The 21206-nt window shown below is 36.6% G+C and overlaps 1 protein-coding gene across 1 annotated transcript in view; it reads left to right on the top strand.

The window, feature by feature from the left end:
• LOC143224829 (uncharacterized) overlaps positions 1 to 19792 on the top strand; it is a 41543-nt gene extending 21751 nt beyond the window's left edge. The window contains exon 3 of the mRNA XM_076453175.1: positions 18633 to 19792. Coding sequence (XP_076309290.1) covers positions 18633 to 18687 — 55 coding nt within the window. The 3' untranslated portion in view covers positions 18688 to 19792. The remainder of the gene's footprint in view (positions 1 to 18632) is intronic.
• The last annotated feature ends 1414 nt before the right edge of the window (positions 19793 to 21206 follow it).

Raw genomic sequence — 21206 nt, forward strand, 5'->3', positions numbered from 1 at the left:
ACAGAACTACAAATTAGGTTTCGATACCTGTAAGGGGCACAGCACATGTTTCCTATTGTGTAACTTTGTGTTTAACTACTAAAAACAAAACAAAAACAACGATATAAAATATATCACTGGAATACTGATATAACGCGACAAACAAGGAAACTTCAACTTCACGGACTGTGGGACGAATTTACCAATTTGTAAACCAACTGTTCGTTTTGCTGCATTTTCCAGGAACTATTATTGTTATTAGTTTAAAATGCCTCTGTGCGCCCGTCATGGCCAGGTGGTTAATGCGCTTGAGATTCGCAACCCGAGGGTCGGGAGTTCCTAATCCAAGTCACACCAAACATGCTCGCCCTTTTAGCCGTTGGGGCGTTATAATGTGGCAGTCAATCCCACTATTCGTTGTTAAAAGAGTAGCCCAAGAGTTGGCGATGGGTGGTGATGACTAGCTGCCTTCCCTATAGTCTTACACTGCTAAATTAGGGACGGCTGGCGCAGATAGTCCTCGTGTAGCTTTAAGCGAAATTCAAAAAACAAACAAAATGCCTCTGTTTCAGTTGTGGTAGAACTTGGGGAGTGTAAGAAGGTGGTGACCACAAGTTGCAAATAACTTTCGAAGTGTGTTTAATATGGAGTCTTAGCCCCTCAGTAGCGTTCAATATTTCAAGACATGGCCGACAGTGGAACAAAATATTCAACTCTGAATTTAATGGGATGCGAAAGAAAATGTTGAGCTTCTAAAGTTCCGATTTTTGAATTCGTTGCACGACCAAGGACAAATGTTAAATAACTGTCGTCGTTTCTTTCTGACTGTTTGTGTGTAGAACTATTATGTAGAAGGATTTGTTTGTTTTTTTAATTTCGCGCAACGACGGCTACCTACGCTAGCGGTCCCTAACTTAGCAGTGTAAGACTAGAGGGAAGGCAGCTAGTCATCACCACCCAACAACTCTTGGGCTACTTTAGTACCAACAAATAGTGGGATTGACAGTAACATTAAAACACCAACACGGCTGTAAGGGGGAGAAATTTTGGTGTGACGGGGATTTGAACATGCAGATTACAAGTCGAGCGCTTTAACCATCTAGCCATGCCAGACCCTATGTGGAAGGTCCCAAAACGGAACATATCTAAAGGTCAGCCAGAAATATAGATACATAGCTTAAAAGATGTACAGACTGGTTAAAAACTACCACCATAAACACAAAGTTCTGTTCACCGCAGTCGTCGAAACTTGATTTTTAGTGTTATAAGCCCTCAAATTTACCACTGAGCTCGAAGTACCGGGAGGCATCAGACTCTCTTCACAAACACGGTCTCTAAACAAGACGTAGGCTGTACCGCTATACTCAATCAAGGAACACAAACATAAGTCTTCCTGTTGTTAAGCACAAAGCTACACAATCGGCTATCTGTGCTGTGGCCACTGCGTCTAAATTAACAAAAAAACAATTAGCAACATGTTTATGTTTTTACCCTTTAATTAAGGATGAATATTAATTAAAACACGTTAAAGAAATAAACAAAAATATTTTCTTCTCTATGCAAGTTCGGAAAGAAAAGATTCAACATAAAGTAAATAGAGTCATGTGAAAAAGTTAGGACACCCTATGAAAGCCTGTGTATTTTTCTAACATTTTTGGATACATAGATATTTAATCTCAATTTTAACAATACTGAGAGACTATAGGAATATAATTAAACAATTAAAACTGAAGAAAAGACTTTTCAAGATCTTCTGTAAATGTTATTCTACAAAAATGCATATTCTAACTCAGGAAAAAGTTAGGACACCCCCACATTTATTCCCACTTAAAATGGCTCAACTCACACACAGGTGTATCACACCAGGTGCACATGATTAGAAGATCGTTACTCAGCATTTTGAATGAGGCTTGCCCTATTTAAACCTCAGGCGTTTTGTTTGGTGTGCTCCCGACTGTTGAAGTGAGAGTGAGCACCATGGTGAGAGCAAAAGAGCTGTCTGAGGTCTTCAGAAAGAAAATTGTAGCAGCTTATGAGTCTGGTAAGGGTTTTAAAAAGATCCCAAAGGATTTTAAAGTCAGCCATTCCACTATACGGAAAATTGTCAACAAGTGGAGGACTTTTAAAACAACTGCCAACATGCCCAGGTCTTGTCGTCCAAGCAAGTTCACCCTAAGAGCAGACCGCAAAATGCTAAAAGAGGTCTCCAAACACCCTAACATGTCATCACAAGACCAACAGCAGACTCTGGCTACTGTTGATGTGAAAGTGCATGCCTCTACAATCAGAAAGAGACTGCACAAGTTTAACTTGCATGGGAGGTGTGCAAGGAGGAAACCTTTGCTCTCTAAGAGAAACATCAAGGCCAGACTGAAGTTTGCCAGAGAGAATGTAGACAAAGACCAGGACTTCTGGAATAATGTTCTTTGAACAGATGAGTCCAAATTCGAATCATTTGGACACCAGAACAGAGGACATGTTTGGCGTAAATCAAATACAGCATTCCAGGAAAAGAACCTCGTACCAACTGTGAAGCATGGAGGTGGAAGTGTCATGGTTTGGGGCTGCTTTGCTGCAGCAGAACCTGGACAGCTCACAATCATAGAATCCACCATGAATTCTACTGTGTATCAGAGGGTGCTTGAGGAACATGTGAGTCCATCTGTAAGAAAATTAAAGCTGAAGCGGAACTGGACCCTGCAACACGACAATGACCCAAAACATACCAGTAAATCCACCAAGGACTGGCTGAAAACTAAGAAGTGGAGAGTTCTGGAATGGCCGAGTCAAAGCCCAGATCTTAATCCCAATGAGATGCTGTGGGGTGACTTTAAACGGGCTGTACATGCAAAAAACCCCTCAAACATCTCACAGCTGACAGAATTCTGCATTGAGGAGTGGGGAAACTTTCTTTAGACCGATGCCAGAGACTGGTAGATAGCTACAAGAAGCGTCTCACTGCAGTTATTTCAGCCAAAGGGTAACACTAACTATTAGGGGGTAGGGTGTCCTAACTTTTTCCTCAGTTAGAATATGTATTTTTGTAGAATTGCATTTACAGAAGATCTTAAAAAGTCTTTTCTTCAGTTTTAATTGTTTAGTTATATTCCTATAATCTTTCGGTATTGTTAAAATTGAGATTAAATATCTATATATACAAAAATGTTACAAAAATACATAGGCCTTCATAGGGTGTCCTAACTTTTTCACATGACTGTGTGTATAAGCAATCATTTTAGAATCTCTGTTTATATACAAAGGCTGAAACAACAACTTTACAGACACGAGCTGACCTGCGAGTGCGAAAAATATCACACTATATACCTTTGAACTGTGTTCTATTTTTGTGTCCAAAGTCAAGAGGAAAAGGCTAAGAAAGAAATATTTTTGTGGGTGATCAAGTATTTTAACCAATGAATGATCTCAAAGAAAGGGTGAAGACACACTGTCCAGTGTCACTGGGTAAGATGTTTAGTAAATGTGTTGCGGTTTATCCAGACTTGGGATGAAACAGTTATGTGGGTTTATCTTTATGTTGCTGTTAAAGTGTAGATGGTCACTAGGTACACAAGTGGTAAGATAGGTTTATCTTTATGTGGTTGTTAAAGAGTAGATGGTCACTAGGTACACAAGTTGTAAGATAGGTTTATCTTTATGTGGTTGTTAAAGAGTAGATGGTCACTAGGTACACAAGTTGTAAGATAGGTTTATCTTTATGTGGTTGTTAAAGTGTAGATGGTCACTAGGTACACAAGTGGTAAGATAGGTTTATCTTTATGTGGTTGTTAAAGTGTAGATGGTCACTAGGTACATAAGTGGTAAGATAGGTTTATCTTTATGTGGTTGTTAAAGTGTAGATGGTCACTAGGTACACAAGTGGTAAGATAGGTTTATCTTTATGTGGTTGTTAAAGTGTAGATGGTCACTAGGTACACAAGTGGTAAGATAGGTTTATCTTTATGTGGTTGTTAAAGAGTAGATGGTCACTAGGTACACAAGTGGTAAGATAGGTTTATCTTTATGTGGTTGTTAAAGTGTAGATGGTCACTAGGTACACAAGTGGTAAGATAGGTTTATCTTTATGTGGTTGTTAAAGTGTAGATGGTCACTAGGTACACAAGTGGTAAGATAGGTTTATCTTTATGTGGTTGTTAAAGAGTAGATGGTCACTAGGTACACAAGTTGTAAGATAGGTTTATCTTTATGTGGTTGTTAAAGAGTAGATGGTCACTAGGTACACAAGTGGTAAGATAGGTTTATCTTTATGTGGTTGTTAAAGTGTAGATGGTCACTAGGTACACAAGTGGTAAGATAGGTTTATCTTTATGTGGTTGTTAAAGTGTAGATGGTCACTAGGTACACAAGTGGTAAGATAGGTTTATCTTTATGTGGTTGTTAAAGTGTAGATGGTCACTAGGTACACAAGTGGTAAGATAGGTTTATCTTTATGTGGTTGTTAAAGTGTAGATGGTCACTAGGTACACAAGTTGTAAGATAGGTTTATCTTTATGTGGTTGTTAAAGAGTAGATGGTCACTAGGTACACAAGTTGTAAGATAGGTTTATCTTTATGTGGTTGTTAAAGTGTAGATGGTCACTAGGTACACAAGTGGTAAGATAGGTTTATCTTTATGTGGTTGTTAAAGTGTAGATGGTCACTAGGTACACAAGTGGTAAGATAGGTTTATCTTTATGTGGTTGTTAAAGAGTAGATGGTCACTAGGTACACAAGTGGTAAGATAAGTATCTATATATTTTTATTGTAAATTGTATACACACATTTGCATTTAAGTAGAAAGTTTCAAAATTCTAACTTTAATTAATTTTAAAACTTCTGAACTCTCAGTTGATGCATTTTAAATGTAGGGACTGTTTAGAAAGTTAATTGTACATTTATCCTATGATCAGCACAGACTACAAATATTCACAGAAGTCCTTCACACACAAAATAAATAACACGTAAAATTTTAGATTTCACAAGTTTGTTCAGACATTTTATTTTTAACTATAAGAAGAAGACAATCAGAGAGATAATCAAACTTGATGTATTAATGAGGAAAAATACACGGTGATTTAATTCAAAGTCACTATTTTAGCTTAATGTGGACAATGAAATTTGACTTAGAGCTTGTTTGTTTGCTCTTAACTGTATAACCGCATTGTGCTATCTGTCGTGTCCACCTAGAGATCGAATTTCGAAAATCAAAAATATAATTTTGGTTCATATATTTTTTTAAAAAAACTCAATTTATTTCAAAATGTGGATTTTAATTTTATCAACAACATTCTTGGTCAGCGATAGAAAGAACCAATCATGATCTAGTTAACGTGCCGAGCTGTGTAACGAGCACGAGACGTGTTGCTAAACACACTTTGCTCTTTCTGCTCTCGGCGCGTCATAAAAGTGGCAATCAATTCTGCTACTCGATTAATAGCAGCAACGAGTATAGAAGTTCAAAATTAGGGTAAGCTCTGCATGAGCGATAGTCTCAAGAATACTGTTTAGGTTAGAACTACCAAATATTACCAGTCAATAAAACTAACACATTTTTGTTTAACATTAAAAAAAATCAAAATAATAACAATCATTGCTCAGAAGACCCATTAAGATTGTTAACTATTAACTACCCCTTGTGGTTCACTGGTAAGTCTACAGGCTTAAGCGTTAAAAATCGAGTTTCGATACCCGTTGTGAGAGAAAAAGAGATAGCTCTTTGTGTAGCTTAGAGTTTAACAACAAACAAAACAAATGTTGAACATTACATCGGTTAAGAAAACACGAATTTTTAGCACGTCGGACATCACTGTCACCTTTAAGCTTCACTGTTTTAAATTCGTGGTTCTCAACACTAAAGGCCCGCGAACCACCCACCTGATCACTTGTGCCTTAGTGACTTACATTTTGAACAATTCTGTGAACCACCAGTGGTACCATAATCACTCTTCAAGAACGGCTGTCTTAAATGTGTGAGAGAACCCTGCTAAATAGGAGTTCTAATGAACAGGAGTGACAAATTTTACTGTTTCGACACAGAACTGTGAGCCAGCGCTGTCGGTTTCACACACATAATTGTCTCTTAGAGTCTAGACCTACGTTTTTCAGCAGATTGTGCGCGTAAAGCAATTTTTGAATAATTTATGCATTAAATTAAATGAAGTTCTATTTCATTCGAATCGATGTAGGTGTGCACAGATCAGCATAAAATTTAATTAACAGAAGGCAATGTGCTTCCATTATACACATTCCCCCCACCGCCACCAGCTGTCGCCAAAGTCTTGAAATCTCTGCTTTTTTTGTGTGTGTGCGCGCGCAAAAACTCGCGATTTAGTTATGTTCTTCTCTCGGCGAACCCCCTTTATTATTATGATTATTACACAAATCAAAATTAATTATAATACATGACTGGAAGTAATACGTTGTATGTTGTTCTCTAGAAACTGGAAATCGCAAGATAGCATTGTTGAATTATAAATAACACGCAAGCACAATGAAACCGCCTGTTCTGTTTCACAACCTGTATTCGTATCGATTACACCTGGGCCACACAAGGCGGAACAGTTCGTGACAACAGCGACTCTCCCAACCGTTGCATTTAGCACACAATTTCCCGTAGCTCAAGAACTCACCCTACATGTGCAAACGCGGGATCTAAGCACGTGCGAGTCATCGACTCCGCCTGCTTGTCAGCTCAAGTTAAAGCTTTATTGAATACGAATAAAGTATCACTACAAACTGCTCATTATCCTTCTGAAACTATTTACGATAAAAGTTGTTTTTTTCTTTTCTATTCTGTTTCTAAAAAGCGACTGGTTGCTTACGAAATAACTTAAGCACTGGAGTTATCACGACATTTTGGAATGTGGATAATCACGTTAAAAATAAACACTTTATCTGTTTATGTGGATTAAGTACATAAAGAGTTTAATGTTTTATTTATAGATTCGACGATGAAGCAAAGTTATCTCGTGAAACGTAGACTATTTCAGATCCCATGTGTGTGTTTTGTGTTATCTTACAGCAAAGCCACATCGAGCTATCTGCTGTGTTCACCGAGGAGAACCGAGCCCCTGATTTTAGCGTAAATCCGAAGACTTACCGCCGAGTCAGCGGTGGGACCAGATCCCCTGATAAACACGAAGAATTAAATTAATAAAATGTACAATAAATTTTCTTTATTCCAGTAAAATGTCCCCCGCTGGTACAGCGGTATGTCTACGGATTTACAACCCTAAAATCAGGGGTTCAATTCCTTTTGATGGATTCAGCAGATAGCCAGATGTGGCTTTGTTATAAGAAAACACACATTCCAGTAAAGCCTCGAATTACCGATGATTATTCATACCAGGCTCTTCAGAATGTTTAAATATATTTCTTTTTAAAGTATCTATGAACTCAAATGCACTTTATGAAAGTGGCAAACCCATTTATCGGTTAGGAGCAGCCGTGTACGCGGCGGGTGTTGCTATTTCGTTGCCTTTCTTTTGGTCATTAGCTCAAAATTAGAAACGGCTATGCCTGTGTTTTTTGTTTTATTTCTGATCTTCTCGGTCAGGTTGAAAATATTAAATATCAGTAATTATTTCAAAAACTTTGTAAATTAGAAAACATGGGGGTTTGGTTTGTTTGAATTTTGCGCAAAGCTACTCAAGGGCTATCTACGCTAGCCGTCCCTAATTAAGCAGTGTAAGACTAGAATGAAGGCAGCTAGTCATCACCACCCACCACCAACGCTTGGGCTAATCTTTCACCAACGAATAGTGGGACTGACCAAAACTTTATAGCGCCCCACGGCTGAAAGGGCGAGTATGTGACGGGGATTCGAACCCGCAACCCTCTGATGACGAGTCTTAACCACCTAGCTATGCCGGGCCAAGCAAAGCTGTACCCGCTTTTTAAACTTAAGTGTTTTATATTCATAATTTTAACTTTGATTTTGTGTGACTAGTCAAGTTCACTAAAACACACCCGCAACCATAATATACCATAATTTTACTATACATATTCAGACACACTACGAACCTGTGTTTTCCTGTTACGTTTTCCAGTTCAAATAAAGGTAAGTTATTGTCAGTAGGTTAGTACTATAACTTAGAATACTAACAACAACAACAAAAAACTTCTAATTTTAGAAAAGCCATCATGAATCATGGCGTAGACTAGGCGTCAGTTAGCCTATAGGCCGTCATTACCAGGTCACATGGTATGATTTGTCCAATTAAATACTCTCTTCCCTCTCTTAAGGAAAACAATAATATTTGCTGATACCTTTTTCTCAGGAAAACAGTTTCAGTTTCATTTTACTGGAAATTGGCAAAAATTCTCATTATTAAGACTTATGTAACACAGAGGGCTTTGCTCAAGTTATCTGCTCGTTTTATTATTAAATATTGTAAAATATTTTTTCGTACACTTTGACAGTTTAATATTACATACAATAATTCATCTATCTTTACTTTAGCAACAACGTTTTTTATAAACTTTTTTAAAGAGTGACATTGGGGGGGGGCTGTTAATCTGAGGGTCGCAGATTTGAATACCCGTCACACCAAACATGCTCGCCCTTTCAGCCATGGGGGCGTCATAATGTGACGGTTAATCTTATTATTCGTTAGTGGTGAGTGGTGATGACTAGCTGCCTTCCCTCTAGTCTTACACTGCTAAATTAGGGACGGCTAGCACAGATAGCCCTCGTGTAGCTTTGCACGAAATTAAAAAAAAAACAAAAAAAAACGTTTTTATTCTGTAGCCGATGGTAGTTCATCCGAATAGCACTTACAATGTAAGTCTTAAGTGAACTTTGTTTTGTCTACGAATGGGGCTGTTCCTCCTGTGGGACAGCGGTAAGTCCTCGGATTTACAACGCTATAAATCAGGGGTTCGATTCTCCTTGTTGAACGCAGCAGATGGCTCGATGCGGTTTTACTATACGAAACGAACATACTCACGAATGGGGTGTGTCTCAGTAACCAAGGAAACCGACGGAGCTAGTTAAAGTGGCGCGTGAAGTGAGGTGAGCACTGGTTCTTGTCAGACCCACCACAATTTCAACAACATACAATTTACCATCTCTGAAATTTGATAACAGGTCTTTTGTAGCCCAGTTCTAATCAGTGAATGAATCGGGCCGACAGATACACCTTGACTACTAAACCTGTGTTCTCTGTCAGTCGTTTTCACACTATTGGTTACCAGTAATTCGAAATTAATCGCATAAAATGTCCCTCTAGGCAAGGTGTGGCCCAAAGTTAGGAAAGCTGCTTGAACTCATGTGATTGCTGGGTCTGGGTGATTATCCGAAAACCGGTGATTAGGGCTCGTTCTTTTTTGAAAGAGACAGCGAATAAGAGAGATTTTAAACACCCCAGGTTGCCCGCCCATGTTTCTTCTCACCACAACTTAAGAGGGGAAAAAAAACTATAATTCAAAAAACGTTTTTTTTCACAGATGTTGTTTTTTCTTCTATCACTACGCGTGTTTATCATTTTGTAACTACAGCAGTTAATACACCATAACGATTACGCATAATCATTATTAGATATAGTAATGACGAGGAAGCAGGTGTGCCTGTTAAATGTACAATTCAAGTGAGAAAAACCCACATACTTTAAAGACATGTTTTGAAATCCACGTTGGAGTTAGAACACTTGGAGCCACTGATCAGTTCGTGGTTATGCTGCTACACAAACACATATGTTCTAAACAATTAAAATTTTCTTTGTTTTGTTACTAATCTCTCTTCCAAGTCACCGCTTATTAGTAAATTGTGTCAGTTTCAGATAACTTCTCTCCTCACTAGTTAAGTAACTATAGACAAAGTTTGTTTGTTTGTTTTGGAATTTCGTACAAAGCTACTCGAGGGCTATCTGTGCTAGCCGTCCCTAATTTAGCAGTGTAAGACTAGAGGGAAGGCAGCTTGTCATCACCACCCACCGCCAACTCTTGGGCTACTCTTTTACCAACGAATTGACCGTAACATTATACACCCCCACGGCTGGGAGGGCGAGCATGTTTAGCGCGACGCGGGCTCGAACCCGCGACCCTCGGATTACGAGTCGCACGCCTTACGCGCTTGGCCATGCCGGGCCTTGTAGACAAAGTAAAATGGAAAAACGGAGACTAGGCCTAATACAGCGATGGAACGTATAAGTTTTCAATTGTTTTCTAGTAACCACCGCAGAGAACCTAGGTTTATATGGGATTTGGAAAATATGTGGATTTTGTTTCAAATTTATGTTCAGTGCCTCAAATAATTCGTCTGCTAAATAATTTAGAAGAACGAACTAACAGCAGTGACACTGGTAACAAATTCAACTGGAATTTGCGAGTTTTCACTCGATCATACTTACTCTTGGTCTTATAATGAAGCACTTCTCACCCTGAGTGCAAAAATTAAAGAAATACACACACACACATTTTACTTCTAACATTCGTGTCCCCCGCAGAAACAGCGGTAAGTTTACGGATTTAGAACGCTAAAATAAGAGACTCGATTCTCCTTGGTAGATACGGTAGATAGCTCGCTGTGACTTTGCTACAAGAAAACGCACACTCTAACATTCGAGTCCAGTTAACTTCACTGAACAATGTTACAAGAAGTAAGAACAGGCCATTTATTTCCAGCGATGAATGATTTTTAAGCATCGTGTCCTGTATTATGTATTCAAGTGGTTCGTTCGAGTTGAAAATGGTGAATTTATTCTGTGTTTTACTGTTAACTGTACTCGTTCGGTAGTCATTATTGTTGTAATCATGATTTCATTTCTATCCAATACGGTCCAACGAACAGATGTCACGTGACTTAGGTCAAGTGCTTGCAAACATCTATAGGCTTACTGCTGTGAATAGTTTGTTGTTTTTCTTAATTTCGCACAAAGCTACTCGAGGGCTATCTTTGCTAGCCGTCCCTAATTTAGCAGTGTAAGACTAGAGGGAAGGCAGCTAGTCATCACCACCCACCGCCAACTCTTAGGCTACCCTTTTACCAACGAATAGTGGGATTGACCGTCACTTTATAACGCCCCCACGGATGAAAGGGCGAGCATGTTGGGCGCGACGGGAATACGAACCCGCGACCCTCAGATTACGAGTCGCACGCCTTAACACGCTTGGCCATGCCGTGCCGTAGTGAATAGAAAGAAAAAACAATTAAAAATACCATATATATAATTCCTTCTTTCTCTCTCTTCTTTTTCTTTTCCCAATCCGAATGGGATTTTATGCGTTCTTGCTCTAAACGGTCAGATTAGGTATAGCTGTTCCTAGGTACGAACAACTGACCAGATGAAAGGGAAGTTGAGTCAGACACTGCAATAGCCGCACAAAGGCTTTGATCGGCTCTTGATCGGGCTAATAATAACGAATCGTGGGTTCGTCTTCTTATGATGTATCCACGGCATGAAACTGTAGAACACGATATTGCTATAACGGGATGCAAACCATGAATTCTTAGTTTACCACGCTAACTGTTTGGCTAACTCCGGGCCTTTGTTTTCACACGTGCCCCCTGCTAGTACAGCGGTAAGTCTACGGATTTACATCGCTAAACTCAGGGGTTCGATTCCCCTCGGTGGGCTCAGCAGATAGCCCGATGTTGCTTTGCTATAAGAAAAACATACACACACGCATATTTAAGTGATATACAATCCAAATGAGATAGGAAAGCTAATATAAACCACACCTTGGGTTCTTAAACAAAGAGATAAAGAAACTCGACAAGCACTAAAAGCCTCCTTGTTCTAACAAGAGTTCTAACGACTACCGTTTTGCTAGCATCCTTTATCATAATTGATTGATTCCTATGCGTCGTAATACACTAAATAGGTATATTAGTATAAAACTCTAAATTATCTCATCAATTTAAAAATCTGTAAATGTACTTGGCAGGTATTTAAGCAGAAACGTATAAAGGGGAATGTTACTTATGGAGCCCCCCTGTGGCACAGCGATATATCTGTGGACTCCCACCGCTAGAAACCGGGTTTCGATACCAATGGCGAGCAGAGCACAGATAGTCCATTGTATAGCTTTGTGCTTAATTACAAACAAACAAAATAAGCTACTTATGGATAAAGGAAACGAGTCGTAAAATCATTATGGATAGACGAGAGTATAGCCCCTCGAAATTAAAAAAAAAAAAAGCTATAATCTATACTGAAAATTGTGCATTTCAAGGGCAGATGAGGCTGTTTTTAGACCCTTTAAATATATTTTAATGGTTGCAATTTTAGTGACGTCGCAACCCACCTTCCTATTACTCCCGCTCTTTCTCTCTGCTTAAATGCACGTGTTAGCTCTACTTGATATAACGATGTAGGTCGATATGACCCCATTGGTTTTTAAACATTTCATTTCTAAATCATTAATACACGAAATTATTTTGTGTTCATGCTTTTGTTTGTCACGAACACTTTAATAACATGTAAGTCGTAAACACACAAACGTGAACAAAAAGACAGTCAAAACGTTGTTCTCTCCTTATCAATAAATACCATACCAGCCGTTCTGAGATACATTTTTATTTCAAGTGGGTATCTCGTCATCGAGACAATAATTTCACTAGTTATTGCTACAACTTCGTGTGCACGTGTGTGTATTTTTGTTGTTGGTGTTATTATTTTAACAAAGAAAATAACCAGTTTCACTCATTATACTTGGTCTATTCTTTAAATGAATGTTGTAACCGACAAAAGTATGAAATTTCTCAATATTATACAATATTGGATATTGTATTTTAATACAATTGTATTAAATTTATTGTATTTTTATTGCATATTGTATTTTAATATTATACAATATACAATAGGTGGATCCCTCACTCGTAATGAACAATAATATGAGGGCTAGCCAGTTCTAGAAAGCTGGAGAAAAACAGTGGGCTTATGTTGTTATTAAAAATGTACAGATACAATTCAAGAATTCTGTGCCTGTGAACGTAAGAAATTCTAGAGATAAGTTCGCTGGTTTAAAAAGTCCTCTCGGAATCGAATTACCCGTTATTTTACATTTTGGGACTTATTGGTATTTATTTTGCATCGAACGGTTTAGAGACGTACAATTAATGACCAGTGTGTACGTTACACTATACCAAGTGTTAACAGTGCACCTGGTGTATTCACCTTGAAACAGGACAAAGAAATATATATATATATATCAGGACGGGATTCATAAGGCAACAGTGTTTGTGCTAGCTAGTCCTGATGGCGTGTAAGCGAGCTGACGACACCTTTTGGCTACTTACAGAGGAAGGGTTTACGTTCTTTCAATAATTATCGGGTGGACTTTTACACACCGAAGCAATTAGAAGATAGATCAGTTACCAAGTAGTATCAGGTGCGAGGAGAGGCAAGGTTACGAAGATTCTTCATCAGTCATCCTGTCCGACCTGGGTTCGAAACGGGGTGGGGTCGCAATTACTTAGGGCGTCTACCCATATCTCATTGATATGTTAATTAATACAAAAGTGTTGATTGCAGTAATTAAATATTGAACAACTGAAGAGATTTAGTGTTCATGTCAGCAATTCATATTCACTGAAGTGTTTTTTCTACGCTAGAAACGTAAGTAGTTTTTTTGTAACGATAAAAAATTAAATATATTCGGATTCAAAACTGATACTCCGTTATTTATTTTAAAATATCTCTTGCACTGAGTTTGGATGCACGCCCAAACAACAAAACAAATTAAGTAGCTTATTATTCGAAACTGGCGTCAACTGAGATCCTCTGGTAACTTTTCACTCCTAGAGGGCGTTTCAAAAATAACTAACTGTATGAAAAACTCGCTTGAAACGAAGACGAGCATTTTGAGACTCATCCGTATATATGGCTATTACAGTAGAGCTTATAGGAACCTATTTTGTATGCGTAACTATAACATGAATGATAATTCAGTATGCAAAAAGGCAAATGACCTAATCTTTAATCACTACAAGTGTACACAAAGAAATCAATTTAATCGTCCCTAGGTGGGGCTAGTGTTCAGAATATAACACTTTTTTGTGTTATTTTTAATTCACACTAGAAGGAGCGTGTTATTCAAGCAACTTTTAATACATAGTTAATCAAAAGAAATTGATTATTTGGTGCTAGAAATGTAGGGAAAGCTATATTGCAAATCAATATCTTTTTTACATTTTTAAAGTTAGTTGCATAACGCCGCTGTGTAATAACGTATCGGATACAATATATACAAAATAGATAAAATGGTATATGAAAATCCGTTGCTTTTTTTAGATAAATTACAAAAATGTATGTCATAGTTATAAACTACGTTACTTTTATTCTTACAATTCGACTGCTAGTTGTGTTTTTGAAAACTAGACTCAGAAGAACTAACAAAAGGTTTTATTTGGTTTGTTTTGAATTTTGGTCAAAGTTAAACGACGGTTGTCTGCACTAACCATCTATAATTTAGCAGTGAATGATTAGCGGGAAGGCTACTTGTCAATACCACTCACTGCCAACTCTTGGGTTACTCAAAACAAACCAAACCAATACATCAAAAGATGTATTGGCACCGCTGTGCTGGAAGTTTACTTTATGACCTTTACGTCCAGTCCATTTCTATAAAGTGTGTATTTTACAAAAAAGTTGTAGTTAGTTGTTTTGTCAGAAATAAAGAAAATATCTTTTAGTTAAGCGATAAAACCTAAAGTACTTGAGTCAAACTTGCCGAAAGACGCTCTCAGAAAGATGTTCAGTCACTATAGAAAGTACGTTTTATAGCCACGTGAGCATTCAGAAACCTAAAGTTAACATCGTGCATGATACAAAAGAATTTTTGGAGACACTGAGTATTGGATGCAGACATTAAAGCAAGCTGTTGGGTAAATTGACGACGCGCTGTTACCTTTAATGGCTGTCATATGTTAGCAGTAGAAGTAAGGGTTCTTAAATGTTCTCCCAAGTATGTTATATGGCTTTGAGTGTACGGGTGCTAAGCCTCTTAAAACAATTTGTGTTCATTCGGTACGAAACTCATTTTCAGCGATGGCTTTATGTAACCTGCTGAGAAAACATAACAATCACAACTGGGGCGATATAAACCGTTAGTACAGAACATATCAACAACATTGAACTGTGTTATCGATCTGAAACTATGTAAGACACAACTTGGTGAGGTCAAGTCCTGTCCTTCTTCATTACCAAGAACAAAAGCCTGTAAAATTCGTTCTACTTCTAGTAACTTTGTAATATATATATATATATGTGTGTGTGTGTGTGTGTGTGTATCCCATGCGACTGCATCATACCAGTAAAGGTGACGTAAGAATCACTTTAAGTTTTTTTAATTTGTTAACTAGTAGAGCAGCCACAACTTATAACTTCAAACAAGAAATTGAAGGTGAACTTGAGGTGAAGCCCAACCTTTAACCTTTGTTGAAGTGTTTATAACAGTAACTTTTTCTCACAGCTGCACACTCACCTGTCATGAGTGGCCAAATACTTCACTCAGTCCCGAAACGAATATAATACGTTTCGTAGAAGTCTACTTAAAAATAAAATTTACTATTTATGTGGCCTGATGGTTACCGCGTTTGATTCGCAATCTGAAGGTCGTAGTTTCGAATCCCCGACACCGAACATGTTCACCCTTTCAGCCCGTAGGTGTGTTATTATGCAACGATCAACCCCACTATTCGCTGATAAGATAGTAGCCCGAGAGTTGGCGGTGGACGGTGTTGATTAGCTACCTGTCCTCTAGTTTTAGTATTTCACTTGTAAACTTGGAACGGCTAACCTCTCATGTAGATTTTCACGAAACTTAAAATAAATTTCTCCAAGTGGAACAGAAGCAAATCTTCTAGTTTACAACAATAAAATCATTCCTGTAGATAAACACAGCAGATACCCTGTTGTGCATTTGCTATAAAAGTATGCACAATCAAACTAAAATTGGTAATTACTTTAACTATGAACAATAGACCATGTAGGAAAAGTTAAAGTTATTAGTTTCGAAAGCCACCACCATTATCGTATGAAAAACAAAGAACATATTTACAAATGTTTGCTGTGCCAAGAAAAAGAGAAGTTAAACTTTTCCTTTTAGTTTCTATGGTAACAAGTGGAATGCTTGATTGCTTCCTAGGTATTTTATCTGCATTTTTTCTTAGTTTTTGACATCAGTAAATTTCATTATTTTGATAGGTCATTAGTAGCAGGTTAAACTGTCTGTTAGAAATACTTCCATGTTCATTGTTTATGTCATATGATAAATAAAAATTTCATTGTTTTGAAATGTCATTACTAGCAGTTTAACTGTCTGTTAGAAATACTTTCATGTTCATTGTTTATGTCATATGATAAATAAAATTTTCATTATTTTGATAGGTCATTACTAGCAGGTTAAACTGTCTGTATGGAAATCCTTCCATGTTTAATGTTTATGTCATATGATAAATAAAACTTTCATTATTTTGATAGGTCATTACTAGCAGGTTAAACTGTCTGTTAGAAATACTTTCATGTTTAATGTTTATGTCATATGATAAATAAAACTTTCATTATTTTGACAGGTCATTACTAGCAGGTTAAACTGTCTGTATAGAAATCCTTCCATGTTTAATGTTTATGTCATATGATAACTAAAACTTTCATTATTTTGATAGGTCATTACTAGCAGGTTAAACTGTCTGTATAGAAATCCTTCCATGTTTAATGTTTATGTCATATGATAAATAAAACTTTCATTATTTTGATAGGTCATTACTAGCAGGTTAAACTGTCTGTTAGAAATACTTTCATGTTTAATGTTTATGTCATATGATAAATAAAAATTTCATTATTTTGAAAGGTCATTACTAGCAGGTTAAACTGTCTGTTAGAAATACTTTCATGTTAATTGTTTATGTCATATAATAAATAAAAATTTCATTATTTTGAAAGGTCATTACTAGCAAATTAAACTGTCTGTTAGAAATACTTTCATGTTCATTGTTTATGTCATATGATAAATAAAACTTTCATTCTTTTGATAGGTCATTACTAGCATGTTAAACTGTCTGTTAGAAATACTTTCATGTTTAATATTTTTTATAGGTCATTACTAGCAGGTTAAAGTGTTTGTTAAAAATACTTTCATGTTCATTGTTTATGTCGTATGATAAATAAAACTTTCACTATTTTGAAAGGTCATTACTAGCAGGTTAAACTGTCTGTTAGAAATACTTCCATGTTCATTGTTTATGTCATATGATAAATATAACTTTCACTATTTTGAAAGGTCATTACTAGCAGGTTAAACTGTCTGTTAGAAATACTTCCATGTTCATTGTTTATGTCATATGATAAATAAAAAATTTATTATTTTGATAGGTCATTACTAGCACGTTAAACTGTCTGTTAGAAACACTTTCATGTTTAATGTTTATGTCATATGATAAATAAAACTTTCATTCTTTTGATAGGTCATTACTAGCAAACTTTCATTATTTTGATAGGTCATTACTAGCAGGTTAAACTGTCTGTTAGAAATACTTCCATGTTTAATGTTTATGTCATATGATAAATAAAACTTTCATTATTTTGAAAGGTCATTACTAACAGATTAAACTGTCTGTTAGAAATACTTTCATGTTCATTGTTTATGTCATATGATAAATAAAACTTTCATTCTTTTGATAGGTCATTACTAGTATGTTAAACTGTCTGTTAGAAATACTTTCATGTTTAATATTTTTTATAGGTCATTACTAGCAGGTTAAAGTGTTTGTTAAAAATACTTTCATGTTCATTGTTTATGTCATATGATAAATAAAACTTTCACTATTTTGAAAGGTCATTACTAGCAGGTTAAACTGTCTGTTAGAAATACTTCCATGTTCATTGTTTATGTCATATGATAAATAAAAAATTTATTATTTTGATAGGTCATTACTAGCACGTTAAACTGTCTGTTAGAAACACTTTCATGTTTAATGTTTATGTCATATGATAAATAAAACTTTCATTCTTTTGATAGGTCATTACTAGCAAACTTTCATTATTTTGATAGGTCATTACTAGCAGGTTAAACTGTCTGTTAGAAATACTTCCATGTTTAATGTTTATGTCATATGATAAATAAAACTTTCATTATTTTGAAAGGTCATTACTAACAGATTAAACTGTCTGTTAGAAATACTTTCATGTTCATTGTTTATGTCATATGATAAATACAACTTTCATTATTTTGAAAGGTCATTACTAGCAGGTTAAACTGTCTGTTAGAAATACTTTCATGTTCATTGTTTATGTCATATGATAAATAAAACTTTCATTATTTTGATAGGTCATTACTAGCAGGTTAAACTGTCTGTTAGAAATACTTTCATGTTCATTGTTTATGTCATATGATAAATAAAACTTTCATTATTTTGATAGGTCATTACTAGCAGGTTAAAGTGTCTGTTAGAAATACTTTCATGTTAATTGTTTATGTCATATGATAAATAAAACTTTCATTATTTTGATAGGTCATTACTAGCAGGTTAAACTGTCTGTTAGAAATACTTTCATGTTCATTGTTTATGTCATATGATAAATAAAACTTTCATTCTTTTGATCGGTCATTACTAGCACGTTAAACTGTATGTTAGAAACACTTTCATGTTTAATGTTTATGTCATGTTGATAACAAAAATTCAGTATTTACAAAATGAATTACCTTCTTTGTAGTGTACGACTGAGAGAAGGGCTTGGAAACGGTGGAGACTTCAGACCGTTGCGGTAGTTTTGGGCCTTTTCATCTATCTGGTCGTCCAAGTGGTCACTCATCAAGATGTCGGACTCTATCATTTCCATGATCTGATACAGAGTTCGAGCTTCACCGAACTATAAACTGAATAAAACGCTGTTCGTACTGTATAGATGATTTAGTGGCTCCAATCAGGACTGGCATTCATTTCTCTGGATGCTGTTATCAGACAACGCTACAGAGCTCGGTTATAATTCCAGGTTGAGAGAAGGATAGTTCGAAGTCTATACAGTTAGACTGGACAGCCTCAATTAAATTAAGTGACCAGTCAGCATAAATATTTTCGCGCGCATTTCATGCAAAGTAGGTTTATTTTATTTTCTATATAGGTATAAATATTAATGTAGTTTAAGACACCTGTCCTAGAAAGACCTTGATATCAGTAAATTTGAATAATAATGACAGAAAGAAATATCCGTTCATCTTCTAGGGATATTTACTTGGAATATACAGAGAGAACCAAAAATCTCAGAAACAAAAGCATTAGAAAATTAAAAAAAAACAGGTCAGTAATGTTCTATGCTTATAGAAAATAGATAATATCTTAGGTTTATTAGGTAATGGAACAAAGTTTAAGAATTTTGTCCCCTGCATGCGAAGTTAAATTTATACCTTTTTCATTGAATAAAAGTAGTGTAAATGGAATGTTTTTTTTATGTTCTTTCAAGTTTGTTATAAAGCTATAAGTATTTTATAAAAACGGCTACTGTTTGTTTTTCCTTTTGTTTTTATCTTCTGAAATACAAATTATATTCTTAAACTCTAGCTAGTTCACATCTTTCTCCAAGCCAGTCTAAGTTTTGTGATAAATAAGAGCTGAAAAAACGAGATTATTTTTTTATCAGAAAGTGGGCCTTCGGCTACCTGGAGAAGTAAATTGTTTTAACCACTCGCACCGCTGTACAGTAGCATGTTGTCTGTCAGTCAATAGACACTAAAATGACTTCACCTAAGAAACTCTTGACGTTGCAATTTCTACTGTTGTTACGTCAGTAAAACGTGCCCATGCCATGAATCACGAGAAGAATTATGCACTTTGTAGGCTTCAAAGGCAAAAAATAAAAATATGTGCTACCCTGAATTTTTGTTTTATTTATTCCTGAATCAGAACACTTTCGGAAACTCCGCGAAAAAACATCTAGTCTAATACTTTTAATCACAGTGCATTTGTCTAAACTGGGGCGTTACAGCCCACTAGAGATCCTACAGTTTGTTTGTTTCCCACAGAGCTGCACTAACCGCTAACTGCACATAGCTGTTCCTAATTTTGAATTGAAGAACTATACGACATGAGGCAGCTAGTTAAAAATATTCCACCGATTAGTCTTGGTTTAATCTTCCTTGACGGAATAGGTCCCCAGTGTCTTACGACGCTAAAAATCAGGTTTCAATACCCGTGGTGTATAGCTTTGCGCTTAATAACAACCAACTGATCACTTGTGGTACTTGACAGTTACTCTTAAAGCACACACACACAACTTTAAAGTACAGTAAGAAGACACGAATTACTAGCCTTCAGATTCGTGGTACGACCATGTTAACACAGTCCATACAAATGAATCATACGCTATATTCGTGCGTGCGAAACAAACACTAAACAAGCATGCCCCAGTATCTTCATTATGTGGTTGTGACCTAGTGGTTAGCGTAACGTTCTGGAGTATCCGAGAATCTCGGATTCGAGAACTGGCGCTACTAAACACGCTTCCTATTTTCTAGCTGTGGGTGCGTCACAGCACGGATGGTCAATAACAGTTCAGAGTAGCCGCTTTAGGAGACGGATGTCGCCGACTTGTTTGTTGCCTTGCCTTTGCTCTGCAATTCAAAATTAGGGACAGCTATGTCTAAGTCACGGGGATCTCTGACCCAGTCGTTTAGCACAAGTGAACAAAAATTTCTGTATATAAAGAAACACTATGGGAAATATGACCATAAGAATGCATGACAAACTGAAACTGTAATAACTGCAGGTTTCCTCACATAGGCATTAGGCCTGGCATGGCCAAGCGGTTAAGGCACTCGACTCGTAATCTGAGGGTTGCGGATTCGAATCCCCATCACGAAACATACTCGCCCTTTTAGTTGGTAAAACAGTAGCCCATCAGTTGGCGGTGAAAGCGTTATAATGTGACAGTCATTTCCGCTATTCGTTGGTAAAAGAGTAGCTCAAGAGTTGGGGGTTGGTGGTAATGCCTAACTGCTTTCCCTCTAATCTTACACTGCTAAATTAGACGACTAGCGCAGATAGTCCTCGTGTAGCTTTGCGCAAAATTCGAAAAACCAAAACCAAACCACATTAGCATTAATTAAACGCACTATACTCCAACTTTGGCTTGCTGGAAATATATAATGAAGGATATACTCGGAACCTCAATAAGGAGGGTAATGTGGGACTACCTCCGAGGCCCAGGGTCATCAGGGTGCCCTCATAAAAGCTCGCCAAACTGACTTTTCAGAGTTCATTTGAAACTTTGCTACGATAAAAAGACTCGGAA

Source organism: Tachypleus tridentatus, chromosome 9, assembly GCF_004210375.1.
Source record: "Tachypleus tridentatus isolate NWPU-2018 chromosome 9, ASM421037v1, whole genome shotgun sequence".
Taxonomy (NCBI): Eukaryota; Metazoa; Arthropoda; class Merostomata; order Xiphosura; family Limulidae; genus Tachypleus; species Tachypleus tridentatus.